We start from the raw sequence: 27,038 nt of genomic DNA, 5'->3' as shown, positions 1-27,038 counted from the left end.
CTCAAATTTGGACTCATCAGACCAAAGCACAGATTTCCACTGGTCTAATGTCCATTACTTGTGTTTCTTGGCCCAAACAAATCTCTTCTGCTTGTTGCCTCTCCTTAGCAGTGGTTTCCTAGCAGCTACTTGACCATGAAGGCCTGATTCATGTCTCCTCTTAACAGTTGTTCTAGAGATGTGTCTGCTGCTAGAACTCTGTGTGGCATTCATCTGGTCTCTAATCTGAGCTGCTGTTAACTTGCGATTTCTGAGGCTGGTGACTCGGATGAACTTATCCTCAGCTGCAGAGGTGACTCTTGGTCTTCCTTTCCTGGGGCGGTCCTCGTGAGCCAGTTTCGTTGTAGCGCTTGATGGTTTTTGCGACTACACTTGGGGACACATTTAAGGTTTTCGCAATTTTCCGGAATGACTGACCGTCATTTGTTAAAGTAATGATGGCCACTCGTTTCTCTTTACTTAGCTGATTGGTTCATTGCCATAATATGAATTCTAACAGTTGTCCAATAGGGCTGTCGGCTGTGTATCAACCTGACTTCTGCACAACACAACTGATGGTCCCAACCCCATTAATAAGGGAAAAAGTCCACTAATTAACCCTGACAAGGCACACCTGTGAAGTGAAAACCATTTCAGGTGACTACTTCATGAAGGTCATTGAGAGAACACCAAGGGTTTGCAGCGCTATCAAAAAAGCAAAGGGTGACTACTTTGAGGAATCCACAAAGGCTGACGTTGCCCTGGGTATGGAGCCCAGCAGGCTGCCGCTTTCTCGTCAGACTGTGTGGAGCTCCTAAAGTCCGACACTTCTTACCAAATTTGCAATTAGCTATCAATTTTTGTGAAACGGCCCATATTTGAGCTTAATATCTAGTTGATTTCTCGCATAAAAAAGTCTCAGAAGTGAATTTGGTAATGAAACATTGCAGTGGCTGGAATATGAGACCTGCGGTCTCATCTCTAATGTGTGTGTATGGCAATTCGCTCAACCAATCAGCGGGGAGATTGTCTAAATATTCATGAGCATACCATATTTGGAAGAAAAGCTCTTGTTACAAATAGAGCCAAAACACAGGCATGCATAAGGGCCAATAAAATATCAACCAGGCCATTTTCAGCCCAACCAATGTTACATACCCCATTAGGAGACCTTAAGGAACAGTGTGAAATACCCATTATAATCATTCTATCAACCATTTAAGGTCTTAAGATGGCACAGACCGAATTTGAAGTTGATCGGATGAAATCTCTCGGATGAGTTTGTTAAAGTACGACATGTGGAAATGGCCAAAATTGCACTAATTTCAAACTTTGCAATCAAAATGGCGGAGTTCCTGTTGGGTTTAGGGTATGGCTCCAATGAAGCTTTTTGTACATCCTGACATGTTACATATGTGCACCAAGTTTCGTGAGTCTACGTTAAACACACTGCAGGGGCTCCATTTTGTTTAACTTTGTAGGGGGCACTAGTGAGCCATTTTTGCGCGCCTATTCCCTGAAACCCTTAAAATATGTACATTTTCACCAGACTTAATGAGACCGCCAATTTTGGTGAGTTTTTGAATATGTTAAGCCCCTCAAAAAGGCGATAAATTTGCAGAAAATAATACTACTTCCTTCAGTTTTAATAGGGCCTTCGCCGCTTTTGGCTCTCGGGCCCTAATAATCTCCTCTCTTTCATTGGTTCCAACCCAGACATCTGATGACATATGTGTATGTTTTAATTTTGCTGTCCATAACTGCACTCAGTATGAGCAGAGCTTTCATTTGAGCCTAATATTAAGGCTCTTTGACGATTTTGAAAAAATGACATTTAAAGAGCCAAAAATCGGCGGCCATCTTGAATTTGAAGGTCAAAAATAGGTCAAATCAATAAATCTTTATCATTTATGAATTTCTTGACCCAAATATTTCCAGCTAGGCTGACGGCAGCCATTTTGGATATAGGGCTCCCAAAAAATGTCCCCACATTTTTGAGAGGGGCACCCCGGCTAATTTCTTTCTTTAACCTTCATAGATGACAAATCCAGTGAGAAACAAACCTTTCCTCTCCACGGTCACGGAACTGCTATAGATGACCAAACTATATTGTGCATGCTGACTCACTGGAATAGCTTACTGGGACACTTGATGGAACTGATCCATCGTTAAGGTTATCAATTTCAGCTGTGCTTCTCCTACTATGACAAGTCAAAATGTCTGCTGTGAAAAATATACTATACTGGTCAAAAGTTTTAGAACATTGTACTCTGAAATGATAGAATAGAAGAAATAAATAATTGAAGTTAAAAAAAAGAAATCATGGAATCAATTTATAAACCAAAATGTATTCTAAATTTTTGACTCATCAAATTAGCCCCCTTTGGCAGATATAACAGCTGAACACACCCGTGGCATTCTTTCTACAATGGAAATCAAATATTCTTCAGAAAGTTCTTCCCAACTCTGTTGCAGAAGTTCCCACAAATGTGTGACACTTGTAGGTTGCTTTGCTTTCACTTTTCTGTCCAGTTCATCCCAAACCAGCTCAATGTGGTTTAAGTCTGGTGACTGTGCTGCCCACTGGTCTCACTCATAGACAGTATATAATGGACCAATAGACCCCGTTGCTCTGGACGGAGACCAGTGAAGGCTATTAGAAGCACTTTTCCGGTGATGGCCAGCTTTACTGCGCAGCCTCCAACTGAGAGAATGTGACGTGAGCAACGTGTCTGAAAGTTGTAAGTCTTCTGGTGGCTGCGCTAAGAGAAATCTCAATCATTCCCAATCTTACAGATACGGAGAGTGTAGGTATATGTAAGGAGATAACATGGGCACAGGCTAATTATTGCTAACTAAAATGCTAGTTAACATTAGTAATTAAACCTAAACAGCTCATGTAAGTCGAAACTGCCTGCAAGCTTATCCTGTACTATACGGTAATTCCTCTACTATGTGACACAATCGTTAGCCTATTTTTACAAGAATGTCTGCTACGGAGCCATAACGTGAGGTACAAGGTAATGGAGCCTTTTATACATCGTCGTGTTTCTAGGGAACTAAACAACTGACAAATGGAGTCTTTAAACGCTTCAGATGTAAAGTTATTCGCAGTCAAGTGACGTAAAAAAAAAAATGGCGGTCAGTGGAATGCTAACAGGAGGTGATGGCTTTGTAGCAACAAAATGGCTCCATAGATGGCTCGAGTTCTGAAGCGAAGCTTACCCCCTTGGTCTCACTGCACGCTCTGACTAGTTAGTTAGACAGCAACAATGGCGACGAGCCAGGGAAATTCAAAGGGAGCGTTCTGGAACTGGAAGTACCGGCACTACTTCTCGCTCATTGAAATTAAAGGCAAGAATGTTTATGTAACATGCACGCTATGCCCAGGAAAAAAAACTTTATCGACGTCTGCCTCAAGCAACTCTAATCTTGTGAAGCACCTCCAAATGCAGCTAGTGTGAGCTCTAGCGAAGGAGACGGAGCCACTCTGTTAAAACCTCTTATTATATGGTTAAAACTAGCAACGCTCGATTTTTCGGGTTAGCAACAATTTTGACGTTAAAGATGTTATAGAACGTAATAGCGTTATAGAACATAAAAAATAACATCAGTTACTTTGCTGAGTAACTAATTACTTTTAGAATGTGGTAACAGAGTTACTAACTCAACTACTTTTTGGAAGAAGTAATTTGTAACTGTAACTAATTACTTTTTTAAAGTAAGATGACTAACACTGGTCAGGGTTCATCCTACAGCAAGATAATGACCCAAAACATAAGTCTAAGCTATGCCAGAACTACCTTAGCAAAAGAGAACAAGATGGTAAGCTTAAAAACATGGAGTGGCCAGCACAGTCACCAGACTTAAACCCCATTGAGCTGGTTTGGGATGAACTGGACAGAAAAGTGAAAGCAAAGCAACCTACGAGTGCCACACATTTATGGGAACTTCTGCACTACCTTTTATGGAGAAATATCATAGTTATTATGTTTTACATTTGTAGTCAACTGAGAAGGTAAAACTTTTTGTTTATGCTGCATCTGGCTGAACTTTCAATGCACTTTGTACCGTGCACTAAGCGCTCCATTCTGCATGACTTTCTCACTCTCAAACAGCCTAATTAAGCCTATCCCAATATCTCATGAGAAGAAAGGCAGAATCAAAATTTTAATATATCCTACGTAGGAGATAATAGCCCATATGTAGAAGATAATGGGCCTCATGCAGAAACATTCTTTTAAATTTTCTCAACGTTCAGACAACTCCAGATGCACCAAACGTTCTTAACCATTCAAATCTGCTCTTACCCAGATGTGCTGAATGATGAATCCCACTTGATCTTAATTGTTTATTAGCATAAGTAACGCCCCAGAAACACTATATAAGGACAGTTGTTTTCAGAGCATCAGTACTGGTGGTACAGAAAAATAAAAAAACAGCTAAAATATATTATAATCATATACTTTATTTTTGTCCTCTAAAATACTCATATTTTTAAGGCCAATGTTCTGAACTTGAATGTTGAAGTGCGCTCATGGTGCATCAAAAGTCCTGCAGCAGTGAAAAACAACATCAGCAATCAGTCTGTATAGCTTTAGCCATCCAGTCAGATCTGGCCACCAGCAACCTCAGTCTGTCACCTGACGACTGGATCAGCTCCTTTCCCCTAACAGAGACAAAACAGAGACACAGAGGTGCAAGAGATGTAAATAAAAAAGCAGCTATCCACATTTGCTATTTAAAGATCCCATATCATGCTCAATTTCATGTTCAAACTAGTGTTTTGACTTTCTACTAGAACATGTTTCTATGCTTTAATGTAAAAAAAAAAGTTATTTTTCTCATACTGTCTGTCTGAATATACCTGTCTTCACCCTCTGTTGAAACACTCTGTTTTAGTGCCTGTCTCTTTAAGCCACCTCCCGAAGAAGCCCAGTCTGCTCTGATTGGCCAGCGTTTCTGGGTCTTTCGCATCTGTGCACTCTGCGTCTGTGAGCCGTCATTGCAGCCTGAGAATGACTGTAACGGCACTGTCTACCTATATACAGTATCGTTGTGACATCACAACCGAACGGAAGTCCGGACGGCTCGTTTAAAGACACAGTTTCTGAATACGGGCTGTGTGCATTTCTCTGTAGATTGAGCATTTTAATACTTTCACAGCATTTATGCATAACCTCGACCTTTTTTATAATCAAAAAAGATATGGAAGTCTCACTTTTTACAATATGGGACCTTTAAATGTGACTTTGCTCAGATTTGAATCATTCCTACCGCTGATAGTCCAGTCCAAGCAGACTGACACCGTTAACAGCCAGGATCCTATCTCCTGGTACCAGCTTCTCACACTGGGCTGCAGGAGAGTCTGGAACCACTGCTCGGATGAAGATGCCTTTCGACCTCAAGGAAGAGTCCTGGAAGATGATGTCAAAATGTCATAGTCTCACTAAAACCCATGACTTAGTAGTCAGCTGCCACACAGCAACATTTAAAATCCCACATAAAAAAACAAACAAACATCCAAAACACCCCTTTTCACTTTATCAATGTTTTCTTATTCTTTCTTGCTTAATGTTTTGGGTTTCATTTTTAAAAATCTAAACATTTTCAGTAGCTGACTCAAATGTCAGTGTTGTTTTAAAAATGATTTAAAAACTGCATTTCCACATGTCAGTAACATACCTGTGATTGTATATATCTAAATCCCTGCAAGTTGATCTTCATAGAGTACTGAAATTACACCAGTTGCTGCAGGTATGATAGGAAAACAATAATAACAATAGTATATATATATATATATATATATATATATATATATATATATATATATATATATATATTTAATTTTTGTATTTTTCTTAGAGGCGCACTTTGGAACTATGGTTCTGCCCTGGACCATCAGAGGATGAACATCACAGTTTAACAAAAGTCGATGAGTGAGTTGAGGGGTGGTGGTTAGCTCAGACATGTCTTTAATAACAGCAGGACAGAGAGAACCCAGGGTTAACTATGTATTATCAGATCTGCATCTCTTTCACTCACCCTTGTGTCAACCAGAGCAAGACCAAGTCCTCTTTCATCTCGCTCCAGCTCCATGCTAAAAACCTCATCATTATTGTCATCATAATGGTCATCTGCCTCTTCCTCCTCCTCTTCCTCTTTCAGTTCAACAAATGTTTTCATACTGGGGCAATCTGACTTCAAACGGTCTACTTTCAGTGCAGCCAGACATTCAAACACTAATCCACCTAAGGAGAAAATAAACATGCTCAGTTTTCTCTTACTGTAGACAAACAAAGACAACCGTCAATGGTGATGTAGTTCTATGCTCTACCTTCATCATGTGTGTCTACACCAGAGGACCAGGGAAGTTTCTCACTGTCACCCTTCATCCAAGTATCCTGGTATTCCTTTACCATATCAATAGAATCCGTGATGTGGGGGGTGTTGGGTGGGGTGAGGAGACAGGAAGGGTCCAGAGCTGACCTCCTCATCTCACTGCTCTCTCTTGTCTGCAGCTCCAAATTTCTTAGCTTCTGAGACAAAAGGAGGGCTCCACAGGAGCTGAACTCATTTGGGTTTTGGGTGGAGGACGGAGAGGGAGGTGATGAGGGTGATGGAGGTAAGGCACCAGAGGTAGTAGAAGGGGGGTGGCGGTCATGGACAGTAGCCTGGGATAAGACCATCTTAACTGGCGATCTATCCAAGGTTTCCAGACTTGGTTTTGGAAGAATATCCATCTTAGTCAGTCTAGCCTCCATGGGAATGGTATCACCCTGGATGACAAAAGAGAACAATTAGGATAAATGAGAAAACCAAATTTGAAAATTGGCATTCTTTAAAAAGGAAACGCCACCAATTTTTCACATCAAAGTGTGTATATAGGTCTTGGGCAGTACTACTGCATATGTGAAAAACACTGTATTAAGCCTTTTGTGTCTCCAGAGGAAGCTGTGTGAAGTATGATAAATGGTCTTAAGTGATGGGATTTTTTAAGTTTTCATACTGCGTTTCATTTACCTCGAAAGTTGGAAGCCGGAGCTGGGAATGACGTCACACGTTGACCATGTTCCAGTACAACAAGTAGGAATTAACTGTTATTTCATAGTGATGTTTGCTCTAGCCAGGTTAGCCATTGTTAGCAATACCATCTGATAACAAAGCATTAGAATGTATTTTGTGCATACAAACACCACAGCAACATGTCCACATGATTAATGAGACACAAATAGGACAAAGGTGCTAATAAACAGCGTATTACTCTAGATTTTACTACTGTTGATGCACTGAACAGCCATGTTGGATTTTGAGTTTCTCCCGACTTCAGGGGGAGTTCCCGTTCAAATTTCCAACTGGGAACACGTAATTTCCGACTTCCCTGTTCAAAAGGAACGCACCATTATAGTGCCCACCAGTCTTGTATAAAGTACTTGAATAAATACTTGAGTAAAAGTTCAAGTATCTTTCTAGAAAATGACTTTGGTTGAAGTTAAAGGTGCTCTGCTACATGTATTTCATTACTTTGTGGTAATGTCTGAAGTTCTACCATGGACTCTGTAAAATTTTTTGTGGAAAAAATGCCTTGGCTACCTTGTTTTAAGCCATTCTAGCGTGGTATAGAAAGCCTGCAGGAAGACTCAGCTCGATTTGTGCCAGTTCTCATTAATATTCAACGAGCTAAGCTGCTTGACTCTGATTGGCTAACAGCTAGCCAATGAGAGCCTAGCTATCAGCATCCTTTAAGCTGTTGCTATTATACCGGCGGGATAAATGACTCATGCGCCCGACGCAAATCTAAAATGGGTTGGTCTGAAGTAGCTAGGTGTGGTTTGGGCGTAACGTGAAAATAACCAATCAGAGCGTCATCTCACATTCCCTTTAAGAGCTTGTTCCATGGCGGATTGCTATTATGACGGCGGATTTGCCAGCGGGAGCTGTCCGAGATGCGGCAAAGTAATAAATGCCCGTTGTTGCTGCGGCATCTTGGGCGCGTCTCCTCAAGTCTGGAGAGGATTGCTGCAGCCATGGAGGCTCCAAACGCACCACCTGCTCCTTTTGTGCCCCTTCCTCCTCCCCCCACTCCATCTCCGTCCACCCGCTCCACCCGCTCCACCAGGAGCGCATTTTTCCTGGTCAGTGGCGGAATTGTTTTCTGAAACTGCAAAATAGCACCAGGGAACGTTTGCTCCTGAACACGCCTCCTATTTTCGCTGAACCGCCCCCGGGAGCGCAAATACGTTCCCTAATTTACCGACGTATGTCTGTGGAGGGAAAAGTCTGCTGTGCGTTTGTGCAAAATAGGAATGATACATGTATCGGTGTACAAAGGCAATTGCGCGGAGTGCAAGATAGGGCCCTAAGAGTTTATTGACACGCTTTAATTTTGAAAAAGTGAAATATCTTTGACTGTCTATTATTGTATATCTTATAAAGTCTTCTCCCTTACAGTTTATTTGACATAAAGCCCTAAAAAAGTCAGCATTAAAAGTTCCTTAGCCATCATAGAAAAAAGCAGCAAAAACAACTGTTGTGTCAAAAGTCCCAAAAGCATCAGCAAAAGTGACAAAAACTAGGTGGGCCGAAAATTATTGTGAACCTAAATTGATATGCGGGCTGGATCAAAATCTCTTGAGTTTGACACATGTGATTTATCTTGTTCAGTATACCTATGTAAAAATCAAAAGGCATGAACGTTGTACCTTTTGCTCCTCAGTAGCTGTCCCCTCATCGGACTGGGAGTCAGAAAGGGTGGACATGAACTCTTTCAGTTTGTCCAGCTGTTCCCTCAGGGCTGAATCTATTACCTGCCTGCTCAGTTGGATCTGGTAACCCCCATCTGGCAGCACCAGAGGATGGTGGGTGTCAAAACTCTCCAGGATATCAGCTGAGGGAAGAAGGGCCATATTGCATTACAATAACAAGAAATAAAAGAAAAAGTCATGTGAATCTTGTGGATTATGATATTTATAATTGGTAATGTGGATTAAGACAGAATGGGATAATAGTTGACCAGTACGTTGACCTCTCACCAGTTTCGTGTGCCACGGCCTGGTCACAAACAGATGGAGTCCATGTGTGTCTGCAGGGAGATGCTGGGCTGTAAAGACTCAGCAAGTGGTTCAGCTGGGCTGGACTCAGGGCAGGGTAGTCAGACCGCAAGGACACCCAAGATGTCTATATACACAAAAATGTTACAGTTATATGGTGTCTCATGGGAAAGCTAAATCATCTTATTGCCTTATTTCTGTGCAAGTACCATACTTTACCACCATGACTGATCATATAGTCTATATTCTAAAAGGGAAATTAATGTCACGATAAACCAAATGTAACCAAACCAAACAGGCTGGAAGCCAGGTGAAAGACAGAATGACTGACTGCCACGTGCAACTATGTTTGCAGCCAGACTTAATATCTCCCTGAGGCTCCTGGAGGGGGAGTCCTGCCCAGAGAGGGTCGTCACAGGGATACATTCAGATACACAACAAGGAAATAAGTAGATTTTGAATAACAAGTTAATAATGGTATTGGCATGTGACAGTGCCTGTTAGAATTCATAACCTCTTCCCTCACACAGACAACCTAAAGATATTTAAAGGGAGCACACTTGGCAGGTGCCACAAATTGGAGGCCTTCCTCAGTGAGTGCAGCTTTGGTTTTGTGCACATTTGGATACTTCCGTAAGTACGCTTACATGTAATACACTGTGTACACTATGGCTGCATCTCACGGCCCTAATTTGATAGCTCCTCGACTTCTTGGTCCTCGGCTAAACCGGAAGTTGTTCGGTCCCTCCTCGGTGAAGGCCGTCTGAAAGCTCTTATTTCTGCCCTGAAGACCAAGGAGCAAGCATCAAGGACGGATCATCGAGGAGCTATAGCCGAGGATGTACCAGAGCAGTCTATACAGCTGACGAATTCATGTGACACTTCAGAGGAAAGGACGTCTCATCCCGCTAAAACACATTTGCTCGTTGCCTTTCTCTTCCCATTATTTCCTTGTGTCTCTCCCATGCCTCCTCGTGGGAGGGAGTAAGATGTGAGGAAGTGAGGCAAGTGCAGGACTCGAGGAGGCAATTTAAGGGTTATGAGATGCAACCTATATACTCACTTGTGTACTCCGTAAATTCCAACGGGGTAGAGTATTCTCAAATTGCACACGGCCGTTATGCACGTCCCGAGAATGACTCTTCTTCAGTTTAATTGCAAATTGCAGCGGGGCAGAGCATTACCGCCACCCACTGTCGCCTGACATATACCGACTGGTTTTCTCACTGAGTATAGAGCTACTTATCGAAAAAAACACATGTATAAATTACATTTGTATTCGGTGTTCGCCGTTTTAATCGCAGCCGCTGCAGCTTCCTCGCCCGCCATATTCACAAGTTTGAAAATGTGTTAGTGGTCCCTTAGCTCTTTTTCCGTGTAAGTACAGAACTGCATGATTTGAGACACAGCATGAGACTAACAGGACTGTGACCGTTAAGGACCACAAAAAAACACCCTGAAAGTGTTGACATTGTGAAGCTCTTGCTGTGTCTGGATCCGGACATCTGCAACATTGTGATGTGGAATGGTTTCTTCTTTGACAAGGACTTTTTGAGATTTCTGTATAAACTTTGAGTTACTGGTAGTATGTATGCAATTATTGAAGACAACATTTTCTTCTAAATATCTGGCCACAGCCCTGTCCCACCTGAGGTCGATGGGAATTGTGCATGCTGACCTCTTACCTGACAATGTTGGGGTTGTGAACCTCCAACAGCAGCCACTGAAGGTAACATATATTACCACGTTGCACAGATCGCCAAAAGTCATGCTGCATATTCTTTTCAATGAGGCCATTGATATGTGGGCTCTTGGCCTGGTAGCTGCCGAGCTGGCTACTGAGTATCCACTTTATCCTGGGGAGATGGACTACAACGTGCTGGGGATTCATCATAGAGGCTCAGGGTCTGCCTGCTGAGTATGTTTTGGATTGTGGAAGAGGAAAGGATTACTACTTCCATAGTTCAACAGTCAGGAGAGAGTCACCCACCACTAAGGCTAGGTTTAGCCTGGGTTAGGGTTAGGCCTGGAGACAGAGATTCACACAGTACAGTACGGCTGCTAAGTTGGGTAACGAAGACAGCGAGGATTAGGTTAGCAGTAGTGTTTAAACCCAGGAAACGAGATTCCTGGGAATATGATTTACATTCAAACTATTTGCGGTTTCCTGAGAAGTATAATAACGGGAAAACAGTATGAAATGTTACGTCCTACTCGTCATTCTAGGTGAATAGGCTGAAACGTAAGTCCATTAGAGTGGCCGAGAGCTCTCTAGGCTACTACAGCTCATGTTCGACCACACAGAGCTCCCATCCTGACACCTGACTACTGATAATTGACATTACTGAGGATGAGCCAGATGTCAGCTGCCAGCCTTCCGCATATCAGACACCAGAATCAAGAATCATTCTTGATTGTGCAGTGCAGGGTGACAACTAAAAGTTTCTCCTTGTTGAAGAAATTCTAGTAAGATAAAATGAAGCTGCCAGATCAGAGTTCTTCATGAATAACTGTATTGTTCTTTGTTGAAAATACATTTACTTCAGGATCCATAAGTGCTGGGTTGTGACCCTAGACCAGTAGTGTCAAACTTAGTTTCACTAAGGGCCACACTGGAAAATAAGAATCACATCAAGGGCCAGACATTTAGAGTTTATTGACATGCTTTAATTTTGAAAAATATCAAATATCTTTGACTGTATTATTGCATGTCCTATAAAGTCTTCTCCCTTACAGTTTGTTTGACATAAAGCCCTAAAAAAGTCAGCAAAAAAGTTCCTTAGCCATCATAGAAAAAAGGAGGGGGGGAAAGTGCCAAAAGCATCGGCAAAAGTGACAAAAACTAGATGGGCCGAAATTTATTGTGAACCTAAATTGATATGTGGGCTGGATCAAAATCTCCGAGGGGCCGGATTTGGCCCGCGGGCCTTGAGTTTGACACATGTGCCCTAGACTGTATACTGTATAAAGATATTAGTGATTTATACATACAATCTAAAAAAACACACCCACACAGTCCTGATGAAGCAGATTAGCTGAGGTTTTGATTGTTTAATAATTCTCTCTTTGAATGTTGTGTATTTGGTAATGGATATTTAATCTAATACAGACATACTCGAGATTTAAAACCAATACCCTTTTCTGTGCACTTCAAAAATCACATTTCTAAATCCACAGCCTGTTATGTCTCCGTGGTTATTTATAGTTGAATAAACACAACTCAGCTGAATGTGAAGTGTGTGTTTGTTTGATTTGTACCTGCAGTAAATTCTTTCTAGGTGTAGCCAGCAGGTTGATAGCTGACGAGAGTGTACATGTGTGCTCCAAGGCCAGTTCTCCCAGTCCAGCTATGTGGGCCCAGTCCAGGAGCAAGTCAAGATTGGCCCGCATGCGTACGCCTCTGGACCACTGGTAGAAACCTGGCTCAGCGCCTGTGTACACATCGGGAGAAAACCATCTTTAAAATCACTTCTTGGTTCATTTACTCGGGTTTCTGAACTTTTAGGACTATACAACCATACTTATTTTATTCTTTATGTCGTTTCTGAGAGGTGTTTGCATTACCCATTATTCCAGACAATCTGGATACAGTGAAATCTGACATCTGCCTTGGTAATGTATAGGTATACATTTTTTGCCTGAAGAAGACCCAGTTGGGTCGAAACGTTGCATTTTATATTAAATATGGGAGTTTAAAGCAGTGTTGCGGACATTACATTCTTTTCGTTTTAAGTACTTTCATTTGTCCTGCACCTGCCAGAAGGTGGGATGTGCACACAGTTACTTTTATAAATGTATAGGTATAACCTATAACCTATAAAGGTAAATTAAATAAGTTAAGGTAAATTGGCAATGCAGATTTGACAGGTACACAGATACCCATAATTTCAATCCAAGCAAAAATGAAAGGATTAGTCTGCAATTATTCTATATTATTCTTGTCGTCAATGAATCCCATGAAAAAATATTAACAATAATATTAGCACTATTAACGTACAAAGTATTGTGTATCCAAAGCCAAAGTGTGTGTATCCACATTACCATGAACACAGGCAATATAGTTTATTATGAGTCAGTCCCACATACACTCTCTCTAGCGCACCAAATGAAATGTGTTTATTCCACGGCTGAAAGTAGTCCCTAACATATGGATTATTTCCTCCTTTTTAAATATTGTTTGATAAAAGCTACAGATATTTTAGGAAATGACTGAGATTTTTTTTTTTTCAATGATACGTTTTTAAAGATTTATGTCTTAGGTAAGAACAAATTGGCCTCGGGGTTGAGTGAGTGAGTGAGTTTAGAAGTTTCTACCCTCCAGCGATTGTTAGTCTACAAACTCCTCTGTGTACCAAGTTATTATAATCTATGTGGACACTTGTGCACTGGTACCTCTCTCCATGAGTGAGTTGAAGAGTGATGCGTTGATGAAGTAGAAGAGGTAGCCAATGAGCTGTGAGGAAATCTCTGGGTGTAGCTGACAGTCAGACAGTAGTCTCCAGGTCTCGGCCAGAACATCCACAAGATGCTGGATCTCACCAGGGACCTGCAGTCCACCTTTTCCCAGGACCCGAACACTCTTGCCAGTCACCTGCAGGTCAGGACTCTCCCTGAATGGGTTGCAATCCAGAAGGCCCGGCAGGACAGGGTAGAGGACCTGATGAGATAGAAGCAGTTGAATAAAGGGGACTGCGCAGCTCAGTATGAAAGTGACTCACTCATCTATGTGGAACCAGAGATTGTTGGCAATTCCTGTGGGTCAATTTGAGGTTGGAAAAGTTAACATTTTGTGGTGGGTGTTCTGATCACTTGGATAAAATAAAACATGTAACTCTCCAACCAAAATTTCAGACCACCCACATTGCCTCTGCATGTCTGTCTCTCTGTGTTTCTCACACTACAACATAGATGATATAAGATTAGACAGAGAAATCAACAGAAATAAAAGAGACAGAGTTTGTAACATTTCCTCTATTTCAGCCAAAGGTCCTCACTGTTCTTGAGAGCGAGGCCAGACAACGATAGCTTTGTTTGGGCTAATTGTACACAGACATCCCCCTTCCCCCAAATCTTAATCTTACACCCACCAAGCTTCCGAGGCTTGCGCCGGCTGTAGATCCACATTCCTAAAAAGCTGAATATGGCTCATGTGGGCTTGGCATGCCGCTGCAACAAGACTGCTGAGTGAAGAGTTCTGAAGGAATCCACCATAAGCAGATCATTTTACATTTACTGTAAGGCCCTGCAGCCAGAGCAGGCTGAACATGAACAGTAGAACATAACTGCCATGGCTCCCATCAAACATGAAAAACTGGAAAAGGGTGAACATTAAGCCAAATAATCTTGCACTGTTTCTGGTTGGAAAATGTTGCTCAGCAGAGCCAAGCCAGAGGATATTCATTCATTATGGGATGACCACATGCACCCATGGCACGCATCATTCCAGAGTAAAATAAAAAGCGTGTATTATTGTATTCTGTGCCGTCTCCTTATTTGTGCATTCATTATGATGGACAAGTAAACACACAGTCTGACCACACGCCTGTTAAAGTGTGTCTGTATTCATCACAACGTGTCTTCAGTTAGAATAGCTGCTCACCAGTGGCGCCTTTTGTTTTCCATCCCACAGCAATTACCCTCACATTGGATGGGCGAGCATGAAACACCCCAAAATAAACAGAGATTTAAGAAAATCTTACTGCACAGCATAGGGCTAGTGTCACTTTCTGTCTGCTTATGGGAGGTTAAATAAAAGGTGAGCTAGAAAACAAAAGAAGATTAAGTGTAGCTTAGTCTTCTCTTGTTTTCCTTGTTTACACCCTAGAACATTCAAATATCCCATGAACAAACTAAACCCTGGGACAGCCACTGAAATGAGCACTGGCATAAATCTGTCATCTGACTGCACTAGTGAAGGGAAAGGCTACATGAGTAAACCATTAGGCCTTAGCCAGATTACTTCTCAATTTGACACTGGTGACTTCACTGCATTCCTCACACAATCTGGTCTGTCAGTCCAGGAAAGATTTGGATAGGAGCTTGCTGTGAAGTGACAGTCATGATGGATGACACAATATGTCTGGATTAACCGGCAAGACCAAGAAAAACTGAGACCACACTACACCAGCTAAATCTGAAAATGTGGTTTACTTTTGAAAGCGTTTTGTAGAGATCTTCATCCATACTTAAATGACACACTGACTTCCTTCTCTTTTGGTCAGCAAGAAACAAAATTAAAAGAATTAAAAACAGACTTGAAGCGTCTAGACAAGTAGTAATGGAACTGCAGCAGCACTTTCTAGCGTAAAAAATCCCCAATAAAAGCTTAAACCAAAAACTACACAATCGAACATGTTCCAGCAGGAATCTGATCCAAAATCAGGGACCATTGAACAACATCTGTAACCAAGAAAGAAGAGCACGACAGGTTTTCCTTACGTGCTCCACAAATACTGCTACTGTAATTGTATGTCTCTGTCAGTGGTGGAAGAAGTATTCATAGCTTTTATTTAAGTGAAAGTACTAATACCACACTGTAAAAAATACTCTGTTACAAGTAAAAGTCCTGCATTGAAAATGTTGAATATTTTATGTAAAAGTATGTAAGTATCATTAGGAAAATGTATTTTAAGTATTAAAAGTAAAAGTACTCAATGCAGAAAAATCCTCACAGTTTAGAAACTGGAGACGATCAATACAGTTCTGTCAATCACCTAAATGTGTAATCATCTAATCATTTTACCTGTACTATCAGGCATTTACATTGTTGGGTAATTTAATTTATAATAAAACATCATATTTTATTTAATTTGTTTTGTGTGCGAACGTCTTAATTTTTTGTTTTGAGATACATTTTTTATTAGCACCATTTATCATTCAGACATACAGAACACATTCCACAATATGTGCCAGGTAATATCAGATGGTGCACAGAGCAGAGCAGAAATCACACCTTGCCTAATTACTCTCCTCTAGTTCTTGTGGTGTTGAGGTCATTAGATCTGATATTTGTGCTGCTGCGCTTTTCCATAGTTTGATAGTTGATGATTTGGCTTTGTTAATCCTTGCTGTAGAGAGCTCAAGCATAACTATGTCTAGAAAATACGCCAACCACTGTTTTATACAAAGCGAGTGGGGGGAAAGCCAGCGTTGAGCTATAATTTTCTTGGTTGCAGTTGAGCCGGCTAGCCAAATCTTCCTCTGTCTCTCGAGCACGTGTAATTTAGAGTCGTCATTAAGTAACAAAACAATCGGGTCAGTAGGAATTAGATATCCTATCACATCAGTATTGATGTTGTTTTATGCCAGAACTCATGCACCTGAGGCCTGTACTACAAAGCAGGATTTGGCGTTAGCGAGCTAACTTCAGGTTCAACCCAGGATTTTCTGTATCACGAAGGTGGATCACTTGTCATCGGGTTCAATCGCCGTGGTAACTCATGCTGAACACCTAACCTGGTCGGGAGCAGGTTAAGTTGGAGATCAGAGATCAACTGGTGTAAAAGCACCGCCTACTGACCAATCAATACTCAATTGATAACAGCGTCACCGTTCTTAGAAGATCAGGCTGAGCTCGGTGCACACAAAGAGAGAGGGAGAGAGAGCGAGAGAGAGAGAGGGGGGGGGAGAGAGAGGGGTGCGCTCATAAAAGTTAAAACATTTAGAGACCGACAACATAGTTAACATTCCCTGATGATTATTTTTATGAAATATATATATACATATATATATTTTAATGGGAGGGAATTACATATCGGCTATTTCTCGGTTTCTTGAGCCGTGTGTTGCCAATGTGCATCGGCTTGAATTATGTTTTTATATGTTTTATTTGCTCTCACGATCGCTTCCCACTGCCAGTGTTGCAACTGCAATAATAGGCGAAAGCACAAGCGTAATTATGGTCAGATCTTGGTCCTGACTGATGGGGAAGTGATATTGATAAGAATAATTTACGCATCTACAGCGTCTGCAAATTTTCTTTTGCCAGCTTTCCTTCCTGTTTTAGGAAGCAGCGACTGTATTGCGTTTTCCCTGTAAAACCGAGTCTGTGTTCTTCATATTTATGTAGAATTCAAATTTGCTCTTCTTATATAAAACATGCGGCTCTGGTCGATGTTTGCGATTGGTCATGGTGCGCAAACACCGCCTCTTTTACGTGAACACGCGCGCCGCTGGATTGGGAAACCCTGGGTTGACTGAACTAGTTGTTAACCACCGTCATAATACAGGTTATGCGGGACCGCGGTTGTTAGGTTAGGTGAAGCCGGATATCTGAAAGAGATCCAGGGCATGTTGATCTTAATAGATCAACATGCCCTGGATCAGTACAGCCCTCTGTTCACACTCCCAGACCATATGCAGGAAAGTTCCAGTTTGTTCAGGTTGACAGAAGGTACAATAGGGAGTGGGAATGGTTTATGAGACGTATCTCTCCTGTAGAGTCCAATATGTCCTATGGCATAGGTTGAAGTGTCTATACTGGTGATTTGGGTTCTTGGAACAGTGGAAAATGTCCCAAACTGTCTCCCAATTAATTGTGTTCCCGTCTCGTTCCCATTTCTTTACTATTGGGAGTTCTCTTATGGATACTTGCAACAGCTTAGCATAAATCTTGGACACTAATCCTCTTACAGGGAAATCAAAAAAACATTTAATGACTGGGTGCACGTCAAGACTGTTTCCCCATGGCACTCCATAACATTTTAGGGCTGATCTTAAGCAAAGATAGAAGTAAAAGGATTTCCTGGGGACCTCAAAACTAGCTTTCAGGTCTTCAAAGCTCAACATACCTTTCTCATTGAATAACTGGTCTAGAGTATAAATACCTCTGTCCCTCCACTGCTTACAAGCAAAATGTTTGTTACCAGACATTAAGTGTGTATTGTGCCATATTGGGGTATTTACGTGCCACTTATTGGTGGAGCGTAGTTGCTCCTCCACCTGTTTAAAGTTGGCCAATGTGTTGGTGATAATGGGGCCATAGGTTAGCATACACTTTTTTAGACACACACCTGCAAAGGCAAGGTCTTGCAGTCTTAGACTTCCAATAAGGTTTTGCTCTATTCCTCTCCATGGAACTGTAGATGAGGGGTCCATCCCCACTCTTAGGGCCTGTAGCTGAAAGGCCTTGTGATACATTTTAAAGTTGGGGAGAGCCAGGCCTCCAGTGTTTGTGGTACGAAAGTCTTAATTTTTAAAGTAACTAGTAATAAAATCTGTCAGATTAATGTAGTGGAGTAAAAAGTACAATATTTCCCTCTAAAATGTAGTTGAGTAGAAGTAGAAAGTAGCATGAAAAGAAAAAGTACCTCAAATTTGTACGTAAGTAAAGTACTTGAGTAAATGTACTTAATTACATTCCACCACTGGTCTCTGTCACAAAATTTTAGTTTAGCAGCTCATTAATAGCCAGATGAAGAATTGTTAGCTAATGAGCAACTACAGATATTGGGTTTTAGATAAACAAGATATAACATACAATTCAGGCCCAAACTCTTGTTTTATGACGGCCTGGTATAGAAACAGCACCGAACAGGACCGCATGGCCCTGGAAAGAGTTGTCAATTTGGCTGAACACACAATAGGCGGTGACCTAATCTGCCTAAAGGATACCAGGCGTTAGAAAAAGCTAGGGGAAGCATTAATTATGCAAACTGGGCCAGGTAACAGCCTTTTCTCCTTGTTAAGGTTGGGAAGAATGAACCGGATATACCAGGCCACTAGGATCCTGAGTAAAATGAGGATACTGCCTAAGAATGTAACAGGATTACATTTCACTGGAATTGTATTATATAATAAATAAATGTATTGATTGATTGTAATAAATGAAAGCGTACCCCACCTGATCCCATGTAAAATACCTACAAATATGGAAAATTTCTATAATAATAATAATATAAAAAAAGACAAATCTTTCCTTTTCACCATAGTGGTTGAGTCAAACAAAAGTATGTGCAAAAATACTGCACTTTAAATGATACAAAATGCATTGAGAGTGTGCATAAACAGTAAATGCTTGCTAAAGTTACCACAGGTAATCTATTCACTATGTAATTAATCATAAGGCCTTAAATAGATTCAAATTTTCCAGAAGACCCCCAAGTTGCACTTAATTTTCTCAAGGTTTAAGAACATCATAAGCCATAGAGATGCTTTGGAAGAAAATGGTGACTTCTTCTCCTAAGATATTCTTCTATGTGCTAATAAGCACATAAAGTCAATACTGTTCTCTGTTTTCCTCCTAATTATGTGATGACCTGGTAATACTCCAAAAATGGCCATTTCTGCACATGGTGTCAACACCATGTTTAAAGCATCAGCAAGGTGTTTGGAAATAGCTGTCCAGTACAACAAGTCCTCCAAACCATTCAATGATATAGGTTGTTTATTCCTACCCACTAGTCTCGCATTGCCAGACCTTCCTCCACAGCACTGCATAGGAGGGTCTGGCTAGTCCACACAGCATTCCGGGATGGGAGAAAAACATGCTCTGGTTTATTGCCATTTCTTTAAACCAATCACAAGCACTGAACAGAGCCACGGTGCCACTGCAAAATAGCCTCGGAAAGGAACATGTTTTGGTGGAACATGTATTCCTTCAAAAGTTGTTTTAGTCACAGAAAACTCAGATTGGACAGAAAAAAAACTTACCGTTTACTTCTATTTTCAAACAAGACACAAACCGCGGTCTCCTGTATGAAAAGTCTAATTTCAGCCCAATTTCAATCAACCAATTTTTGCGCTCTTATAATTCTTCACCTTACTTTCTGCTTTGCTCCCGTCATGATTACTGTGGCCACTAGAAGGCATCGCCATCATAAACGTAAATCACACTGGGATATATTTTGAAAAGTTTGGAGTTGGTAAAATAGATGTGATGGACATTGTATCAGATTGAGCCTAGAACAAGTGGTACTGTCATTCACTCAAAAAAGCGCACCATCTCAGTCATTGTCATCTATAACTTTGCCAAGTTTGTCTTACCATTCCTCTTTTGATTTTGTCAAGAGAGTTGAGAGAGGCCACTGTAAAATGGGAGCTTAAGCTGTAATGAAAGCTTCCTTTTAATAGAGTTAATATTGCAAGGCAAATTACCTTTTACCCAACTCATGTTGAGTTCATGTAAACCTATGAACTCAAAAGTTGTCAGTACAGGGAAACTCAGACTACCAAAAGTTAATTGAACATCACATTTAAATTAGATTCTGCAAGTTAAAACTTTATGAACATACTGTATTATATGTCTGGATTATTTCTGAATTTACTGACAAACCACATCTGGAAGTCATTTGGTTCATCAGGCAGACTTGCTGAGAGAAATACTGTCTGGGGCAGGTAGTTAGACAACCACATCCTCCTGCACTGAGCAACAAATGTGCTGCTTTTTAGAGATACAATGTCATATAACTGACTTTCTTCCCGCATGGGAAACTAATATAGCCTAAAAGATGCATCAAAACTGCTGCAGCAGGCACAAAATATATCTGAATCCCAACTGGCTGGACTTGTGAGACCTTGGCATGGCTGCTGCTAACTGTCAGACCAGTGCTGTGTTATTGCTATTTCTGAAGTGGTTAATACTTGACATGGCTTCCTTTCACTTTGGGCTTTGCTGGTTTGGAACATTCTGGTTATAGGAGGGTCCGTACAGGAGAGTGGACATGCAGCTAGTTCAGCTCTACTGACTGAGGAAGAGTAAAAAGGCCAATCTCCTTATCAATATTTTTTGGATGGTGTTTTTACCTAAAATGACACAGCTCAACTGGGAAATTGCCTAAATCATTCCTAGTACACTTCTATGTGATGGGCTTTGTGCTTCAGTGAAAATGTGCACAAATGAATAGTCACTGACAGGGAAAAAATGGTAACAAAAAGAACAGTTTAGAGTACTTCATTGCAATGGGGTACATCTCCAATGTCTATAAAATAAAAGCAGTATTATAATTATTATTTTTGGCCACTTGGGGGCAGTGAAACAACTTGTACATGCAATATTCATGCTAGTTGTTAGCAACCATTACTCTAATTACACACTGTGCAGACATTAGTAACATTAGCATTATTTTGGAGTTGTCCAACAAATCCAATATAACTAATAAGTTCTCCAGTCTCCACCACCTCCTGAGGGAAATATGTGTTTCTTTCGCTGCTAAATGCTCCACTATTTCCACCAGCCTGTCACTAACCTTGTGTGTCAGCTGCCATGCTCTGCAGGTAGTGTACAGTGGGTGTATAAGGGATGTTAGGTATGCTTTGCTAAAAAGAGCTGCCTGCTGCTGCGTCTGGGAAAGAGGGTGGTGAGAGCAGTGATACTGAATCAAACCAGTGATGTTGCTTAAGTGCTCTGTAGAGCTGAGGGGAGTTAAAGCACCCATATTATCCTCATTCTCAGGTTCATCATTGTATTTTAGGTTACATAGGTTGTAATAGGTTTACATGGTTTAATTTTCAAAAAACACCATATTTTTATATTATTTTTATATTCTTATATAGTTGTACTGCATATTGCTGCAGCTCCTCTTTTGACCCTGTGTGTTGAGCTCTCTTTTAGCAATAGACAGTATATAATGGACCAGCAGATCCCGTTGCTCTGGACGGAGACCAGTGAAGGATATTAGAAGCACTTTTCCGGTGAGCGCTGAGCGTTACCGCGTAGCCTCCAACTGAGCTTGGCGACGTAAATGTGACGTGAGCAACCTGTCTGAAAGTCTTCTGGTAGCTGTGCCAAAAGAAATCTCAATCATTCCCAATCTTGCAGAGATGTAGAGCGTAGGTATATGTAAGGAGATAACATGGGCACAGGTTAATTATTGCTAAATAAAATGCTAGTTAACATCAGTAATTAAACTTAAACAGCTAATGTAAGTCGAAACTGCACGTGAGCTTCTCCTGTACTGTACTGTAATTTCTCTACTATGCGACAGTAAGTCACGTGGTTATGACACAATTGTTAGCCTATTTTTACAAAAACGTCTGCTACGGAGCCATAACCCGAGATACAAAGTAATGGAGCCTTTTATACATTGTCGTGTTTCTTTAGAAATAAACAATGGACAAATAGAGTCTAAACACTTCAGATGTAAAGTTATTCGCTGTCAAAGTGACGTTAGAATGACAGTCAGCGGGATGCTAACGGGGGGTGAGTGCTTGTTAGCATCAAAATGGCGCCATGGGAGCTACGCTTGCCAGATGTTCGCTTACCCCCTTGGTTTCAGCTACAGAGTGACACACTTCTATCCCATCTTTGTTGGGAGTCGCACATGCGCAGTAGCTAGGTAAGGACTACTAGCTAGAAGCTAACGCTGCTAGCGGTTAGCCACCTCGTTCTCAATGGCAAAACACTGCTACAGCACTATAGAACTACTTACATGTCCCTCGTCTGCAGGTATTCCACGCAAAGTTGGAAGTGTGCCCTCATTTAGAAGACGTCTCCAGGCTAATCCTGCCTTGTACTGACCGAAATTGGAGAAACAGCTAGCTGATGTGATATTAACTAAAGTGGTTAGCACACACCAAATGTTTCGGCTGATGACGTAGACGGCCCTGCCGATTTTGACCAGCTCACCCGGAGAAGTTTGTATGCGTGTGGAAGTACCAGAGACACAAAATAACACCCCAAATTCTTTTCATACTATGGCCACTTTAAGTGACGTCTCACATTACACGTAATCATTTGATTCATTGTTACAAGTAATATGAAAAGATTGATTAGTGCAACTTTAGGATCTTGCCTTGTCTACCTTTCTTCTTGCTGAGAAGCAATTGTTCCTGGTTAATTTTTTGTTTCAGTACTTTACATAGGCAACACATTTCTTCATGTCTCTTCTTTGTCTCACTTTATTTAAGTTAAACATGTCATGTGCTGAAAAATCATAAGCTGCAATGTAATGCTACCTTGGCAGCGCTTGGAGATCCCTGGCTTGATTCCTTTATCCTCCCCCAACATACACACACACACACACACACACACACACACACACACACACACACACACACACGCACTCAGGCCCTTGGTGTCCTGTCTCTCTCCCATGTCATAAAGCACCCAGTGTGGTCTGGCAGCGTGGCAGTGTTGGTCTAAACCAGCCAGCCTGACAGTAAGCTCTCAGAGTGGCTAACTGAGCTCTTTATTCTCAGCCCGTCTCTGATTATTTTCCTTTTCTTAAACGACACATCATAATCATCTGTGAGAGGAACAGATGCAGCCGCTACACAAGCCTGCTTTCACTATTCTCTTATGGCCAAGAAAAGTTCCTTATTGACGAAGCTAAGGTAGATGTTTTAGTTTCCCATGCAGGAGCACTATTCAAGAACATACAGTACGGTACGTCAATATACATTTTGTAAATGCTATAGCTGTGTGGTTGGGCATCCTCTCACCTTGGTGATGTAGTACACGCACTGCTGGAAGGCGAGCATAATGACCTCCTCCAGGACAGCCATTGTCTCCTCACTGGCTGAACGGACACAAGACAGACGTAGCTCCAACAGGGCTGAAATCGCACACACAAACACACATATATCTATAAATGGTACAGGTGTAGCTTCAGTGACATATTAATTGCATGTTTTTTTTAGTAAGGCAACTTTAAACCTTATCTCAGTGAGATAGAAAAATACGCTTTGTTTAAACTGTATTTTGTACCCAGAAATATTCTTATGTGTCATCAGTTAGTTGTCCTTTTTTAGTGGTTAGGTAGTGGATATGCAGATTTAATTTTTCATATGGTCACATTGTATCAAATTTGAAGCTCAATAAATGACTGACCCAAGTTCTCCACCTCCTTGGTCTTGTCATCTTCCCGTCCTTCTTCTTCATCTTGCTGTCCCTGCTCTTTTCGGGTTCTCCACTCTAGAATCAGAGGCAGCTGGTATTGGATGAACTGCAGCAGCTCCAGACTGTTGGACATCCACACCACCAGGGAGCTCAGTCCTGAGATCACCCCATGCTGGCTGAGAGCCTGGAGGTCCTCTGGGCTTGAGCCCTCACCATTGATGCTACATTACAAATGAAGAGGTCTGCAGTTTAGTCTGTGAACTGTAATGTAACTTAACATTACTTGATTGTTGAAGAAAAAAAGTAAGGTGTGCTTACACTTCAGGTTGAACTGCAGCTAGGTCTTTAGTGTGCTCCTGTATGACAACAAAAAAAGACTTTGCAATGAGGGCATGGAAATATAATATTATAGTAACAACCTTCATTTATACAAACATGCAGATGGCAAGTAGGTAAGATCAAAGGTATAAATGCTAATTAAAAATCTAATAGACCACAGGGAGATCACATAGAGTTAAAAGAGGATCATTCATGTACATAGGAACCAGTCTATATAGTGAATTTTAAAAGGAGAAATGGACAATGGAGCACCTCTTGATATAACTAGAACTTTGTAACAAAGAAAAGTAAAAGTTTTAAAACTACATTTTGACACAGGGCCCCTTCACAAGACAGGGCCTAAAAAAGGTAAAAATATTGGCCTTCTGGTCACACAAAATATGTTACAAAATATGTGGTTCTATAAGCTTGGTGGCATCATGGTTGCATCCAAAATCGCATACTTTGCATACTTTTGTGTAAATTGATTTTAGTTTGTATTGTGCTTTAGTGCTGTATATTCTCAAACCAAACAAATTGTTTTTGACCCATCACTAATGTCATCTTTCTCTTATTTTATGACATATACAGCCAAAGGAATTGTGAGTGTCCTTTAGGCTAAACATTTTAACTAATATAGACAATATGATATTCAAACTTGTGACTGCTTTCTTTAATAACTACATAACACAATACTTGTACTTTTACTTTCAGTACTTGAGTAGTACATTTTAAAATAAACTACTTGCAATACTTAAGTACAAAAAATGTTGAATACTTTAGTACTTCTACTTAAGTGTGGTGCTTAAAGAGCACTTCTACTTCTACTCCAGTCACTTTTTTGATAGAGCACTTGTACTTTTACTCAAGTCTGGGTCTCTAGTACTTTATACATGTCTGCCCCTCGCCCACAGGACCCCGCACACACAGACGAGCACTGCTGCGGCGCTGCTTCCGTGCAGAGTTTCAGTCTTTCTTTTCTTTTCCTTTTTGGCAGGGCGGGCGGTTGCAAGTAACAGCAGCACTGGCAACTTCTGGGTTTTCTCCTCCATTCTCCAGTAGACTTGCAGTAACTCTGGCTGTGACGTCGCAAATTCGTCGCAAGCTCAGGCTCATACACAGGAGGGGTAGAGTATGTGCAGCGGGGCAAGGAGGACTTCATTGGTTCTTTCCAAGTGGACCGCGAGGCAGAGATTGGTTTTACAGGACTGACTACTTGGCTACAGATGACGGACCTTTTTCACTCCTTTTTCCGAGCCCATAAGTTTTTTATTGCTGTCAGGGTTTAAAGACCATTTCAAACAATATATAAAAAAGTGTATATTGAAAATAGTTACCAACACTGCCTGTAAAATAAAGACTATTGTAACAGATCTCCAAAACGTATTTTTTTTTCCCACAACTCACCAACATGGCACTCTGAACTTCACTTGCAATAAGCAACAGCAGCCTGCGCAGGTCTGACGTATGAAGACATGTGGATGAATATTGAACACAAAGACACAGCAAAAATGCAGCAGTCAGTGGTGGTGTTTCTTTGCCGCTGGTCATTCCCATAGCAATTATTTCCTTGACGACGCGATCCTCATCCTCATTGTCATACTCCAGAGTCAGGCTGTTGCACTCTGCTGATTTTAGAAAGGGAAGGCCTGTGTTTAAGGACTCTTTGCTGCTTGAGATCTGGAGGTCAGTGGAGTTTGTGATGCAGCTGTTGCAGAGGATAATGTCTCCAGGATGGCTTGTTGTAGTGGCTGAAGTGGTGTGGCCCAGCATCCAGGGGCCCATTCTGGGCTCAGGAGCAGCATTGTTTACTTCCTTAATTTCCAAGAAAAAAAGAATCATGAAGCATGAATTATATTTAAGTTAATAGGTCTCACTTAAGGAATTTGAGAAAACAAAGATCTTACCAAAAACATACAGTGGCTACTTTGCAAAATATGAACGCATACAATCTGCCCTCACCTTCCTGTCTCTTCTGCATCTCACTCTTACCATGTGTGTCAAAGCCAAGGGATCCTTGAAAAGAAACAGGTAGCGCTGTCCCAGCCCAATGACATCACCAGGGTTAAGCTGCGCTTCTTTTCTCAGCACTTCGCCATTCCTCGTGACCATGGCGTTCTGATAAGGACAGAGCATGGTGGGGCTGCCAACGCCATGGCGATGGAAACAGCAGTGTCTCGGAAGGATGTCAGTGGCAAAGAGAAGGATGTCAGGCTTTGACCCGTCTTCATGATTACTCTGACGACCAAATACAATGTTTGGCCCAGCAAGTAGGTAGATGACAAAGTCCTGAGTGCAGAGAAAAATGACAAGTTATCACACAATCTGCAACAATTGAGTGGCTATTCTCCTTGTGAAATGTCATTGTATCTGAGCAGAACCTGAAATTAACACCTGATCATTCACCAAAGGCAGCATGGTGGCTCAGTGGTTAGCACTTCTGCCTCACAGCAAGAAGGTTCTGGGTTCAAACCCAGATCATACCAGACCTTTCTGTGTGGAGTTTGCATGTTCTCCCCATGCTTGCGTGGCTTTCCTCCAGGTGCTCTGGTTTCTTCCCACCATAAAGACATGCATGCAACTAGGGCTACAGTTGAAAATTAGCTGACTGGCTAACACTGGCACATTTACAGAAATGCTGATTAATGTGCATTGTCCTAATATAAACAAATCTTCTTCTTAAATGTAGGTGAATTTTGCAATTGATGGGTGAAACTGTCAATCTACCTGCCACATTGGCAGGTAGGCAGTTAGAATTGACTGATTCATAGTTGCTTTTTTGCCACTGCATTTCTTTTTCATTTTAACAAAGTCCACTATTTCCTTGGATTCAAGCTAAAAAATTTGGCACACATTACTGGGGTGAAGAGGCCGGCTAAAACAAGCAACCAACAAAAAGATGAGGACGATTCAAA

The 27,038-nt window shown here is 41.3% G+C and overlaps 1 protein-coding gene across 5 annotated transcripts in view; it reads right to left on the bottom strand.

The window, feature by feature from the left end:
- Positions 1-4,414: 4,414 nt before the first annotated feature.
- Positions 4,415-27,038, bottom strand: part of radil2b (Ras association and DIL domains 2b) — a 39,214-nt gene continuing 16,590 nt past the window's right edge. For 3 of the 5 annotated variants that reach the window (XM_028568075.1, XM_028568079.1, XM_028568078.1), the window contains exons 6-19: positions 26,116-26,412; positions 25,531-25,938; positions 24,124-24,161; positions 23,797-24,026; positions 23,409-23,521; positions 13,422-13,686; positions 12,288-12,460; positions 9,012-9,156; positions 8,682-8,866; positions 7,003-7,023; positions 6,317-6,758; positions 6,025-6,230; positions 5,257-5,396; positions 4,415-4,648 (exon numbers count right to left, since the gene is read on the bottom strand). In XM_028568075.1, coding sequence (XP_028423876.1) covers positions 4,555-4,648; positions 5,257-5,396; positions 6,025-6,230; positions 6,317-6,758; positions 7,003-7,023; positions 8,682-8,866; positions 9,012-9,156; positions 12,288-12,460; positions 13,422-13,686; positions 23,409-23,521; positions 23,797-24,026; positions 24,124-24,161; positions 25,531-25,938; positions 26,116-26,412 — 2,757 coding nt within the window. In that variant the 3' untranslated portion in view covers positions 4,415-4,554. Of the gene's footprint in view, positions 4,649-5,256; positions 5,397-5,676; positions 5,731-6,024; positions 6,231-6,316; positions 6,759-7,002; positions 7,024-8,681; positions 8,867-9,011; positions 9,157-12,287; positions 12,461-13,421; positions 13,687-23,408; positions 23,522-23,796; positions 24,027-24,123; positions 24,162-25,530; positions 25,939-26,115; positions 26,413-27,038 lie in introns of those variants that run through there. The other 2 variants (XM_028568076.1, XM_028568077.1) reach the window with 2 other exon arrangements.

This window comes from Perca flavescens, chromosome 21 (assembly GCF_004354835.1).
Source record: "Perca flavescens isolate YP-PL-M2 chromosome 21, PFLA_1.0, whole genome shotgun sequence".
Lineage (NCBI taxonomy): Eukaryota > Metazoa > Chordata > Actinopteri > Perciformes > Percidae > Perca > Perca flavescens.
The sequence above is the reverse complement of the archived record's forward strand: the minus strand, read 5'-3'. Positions and strand labels throughout refer to the sequence as shown.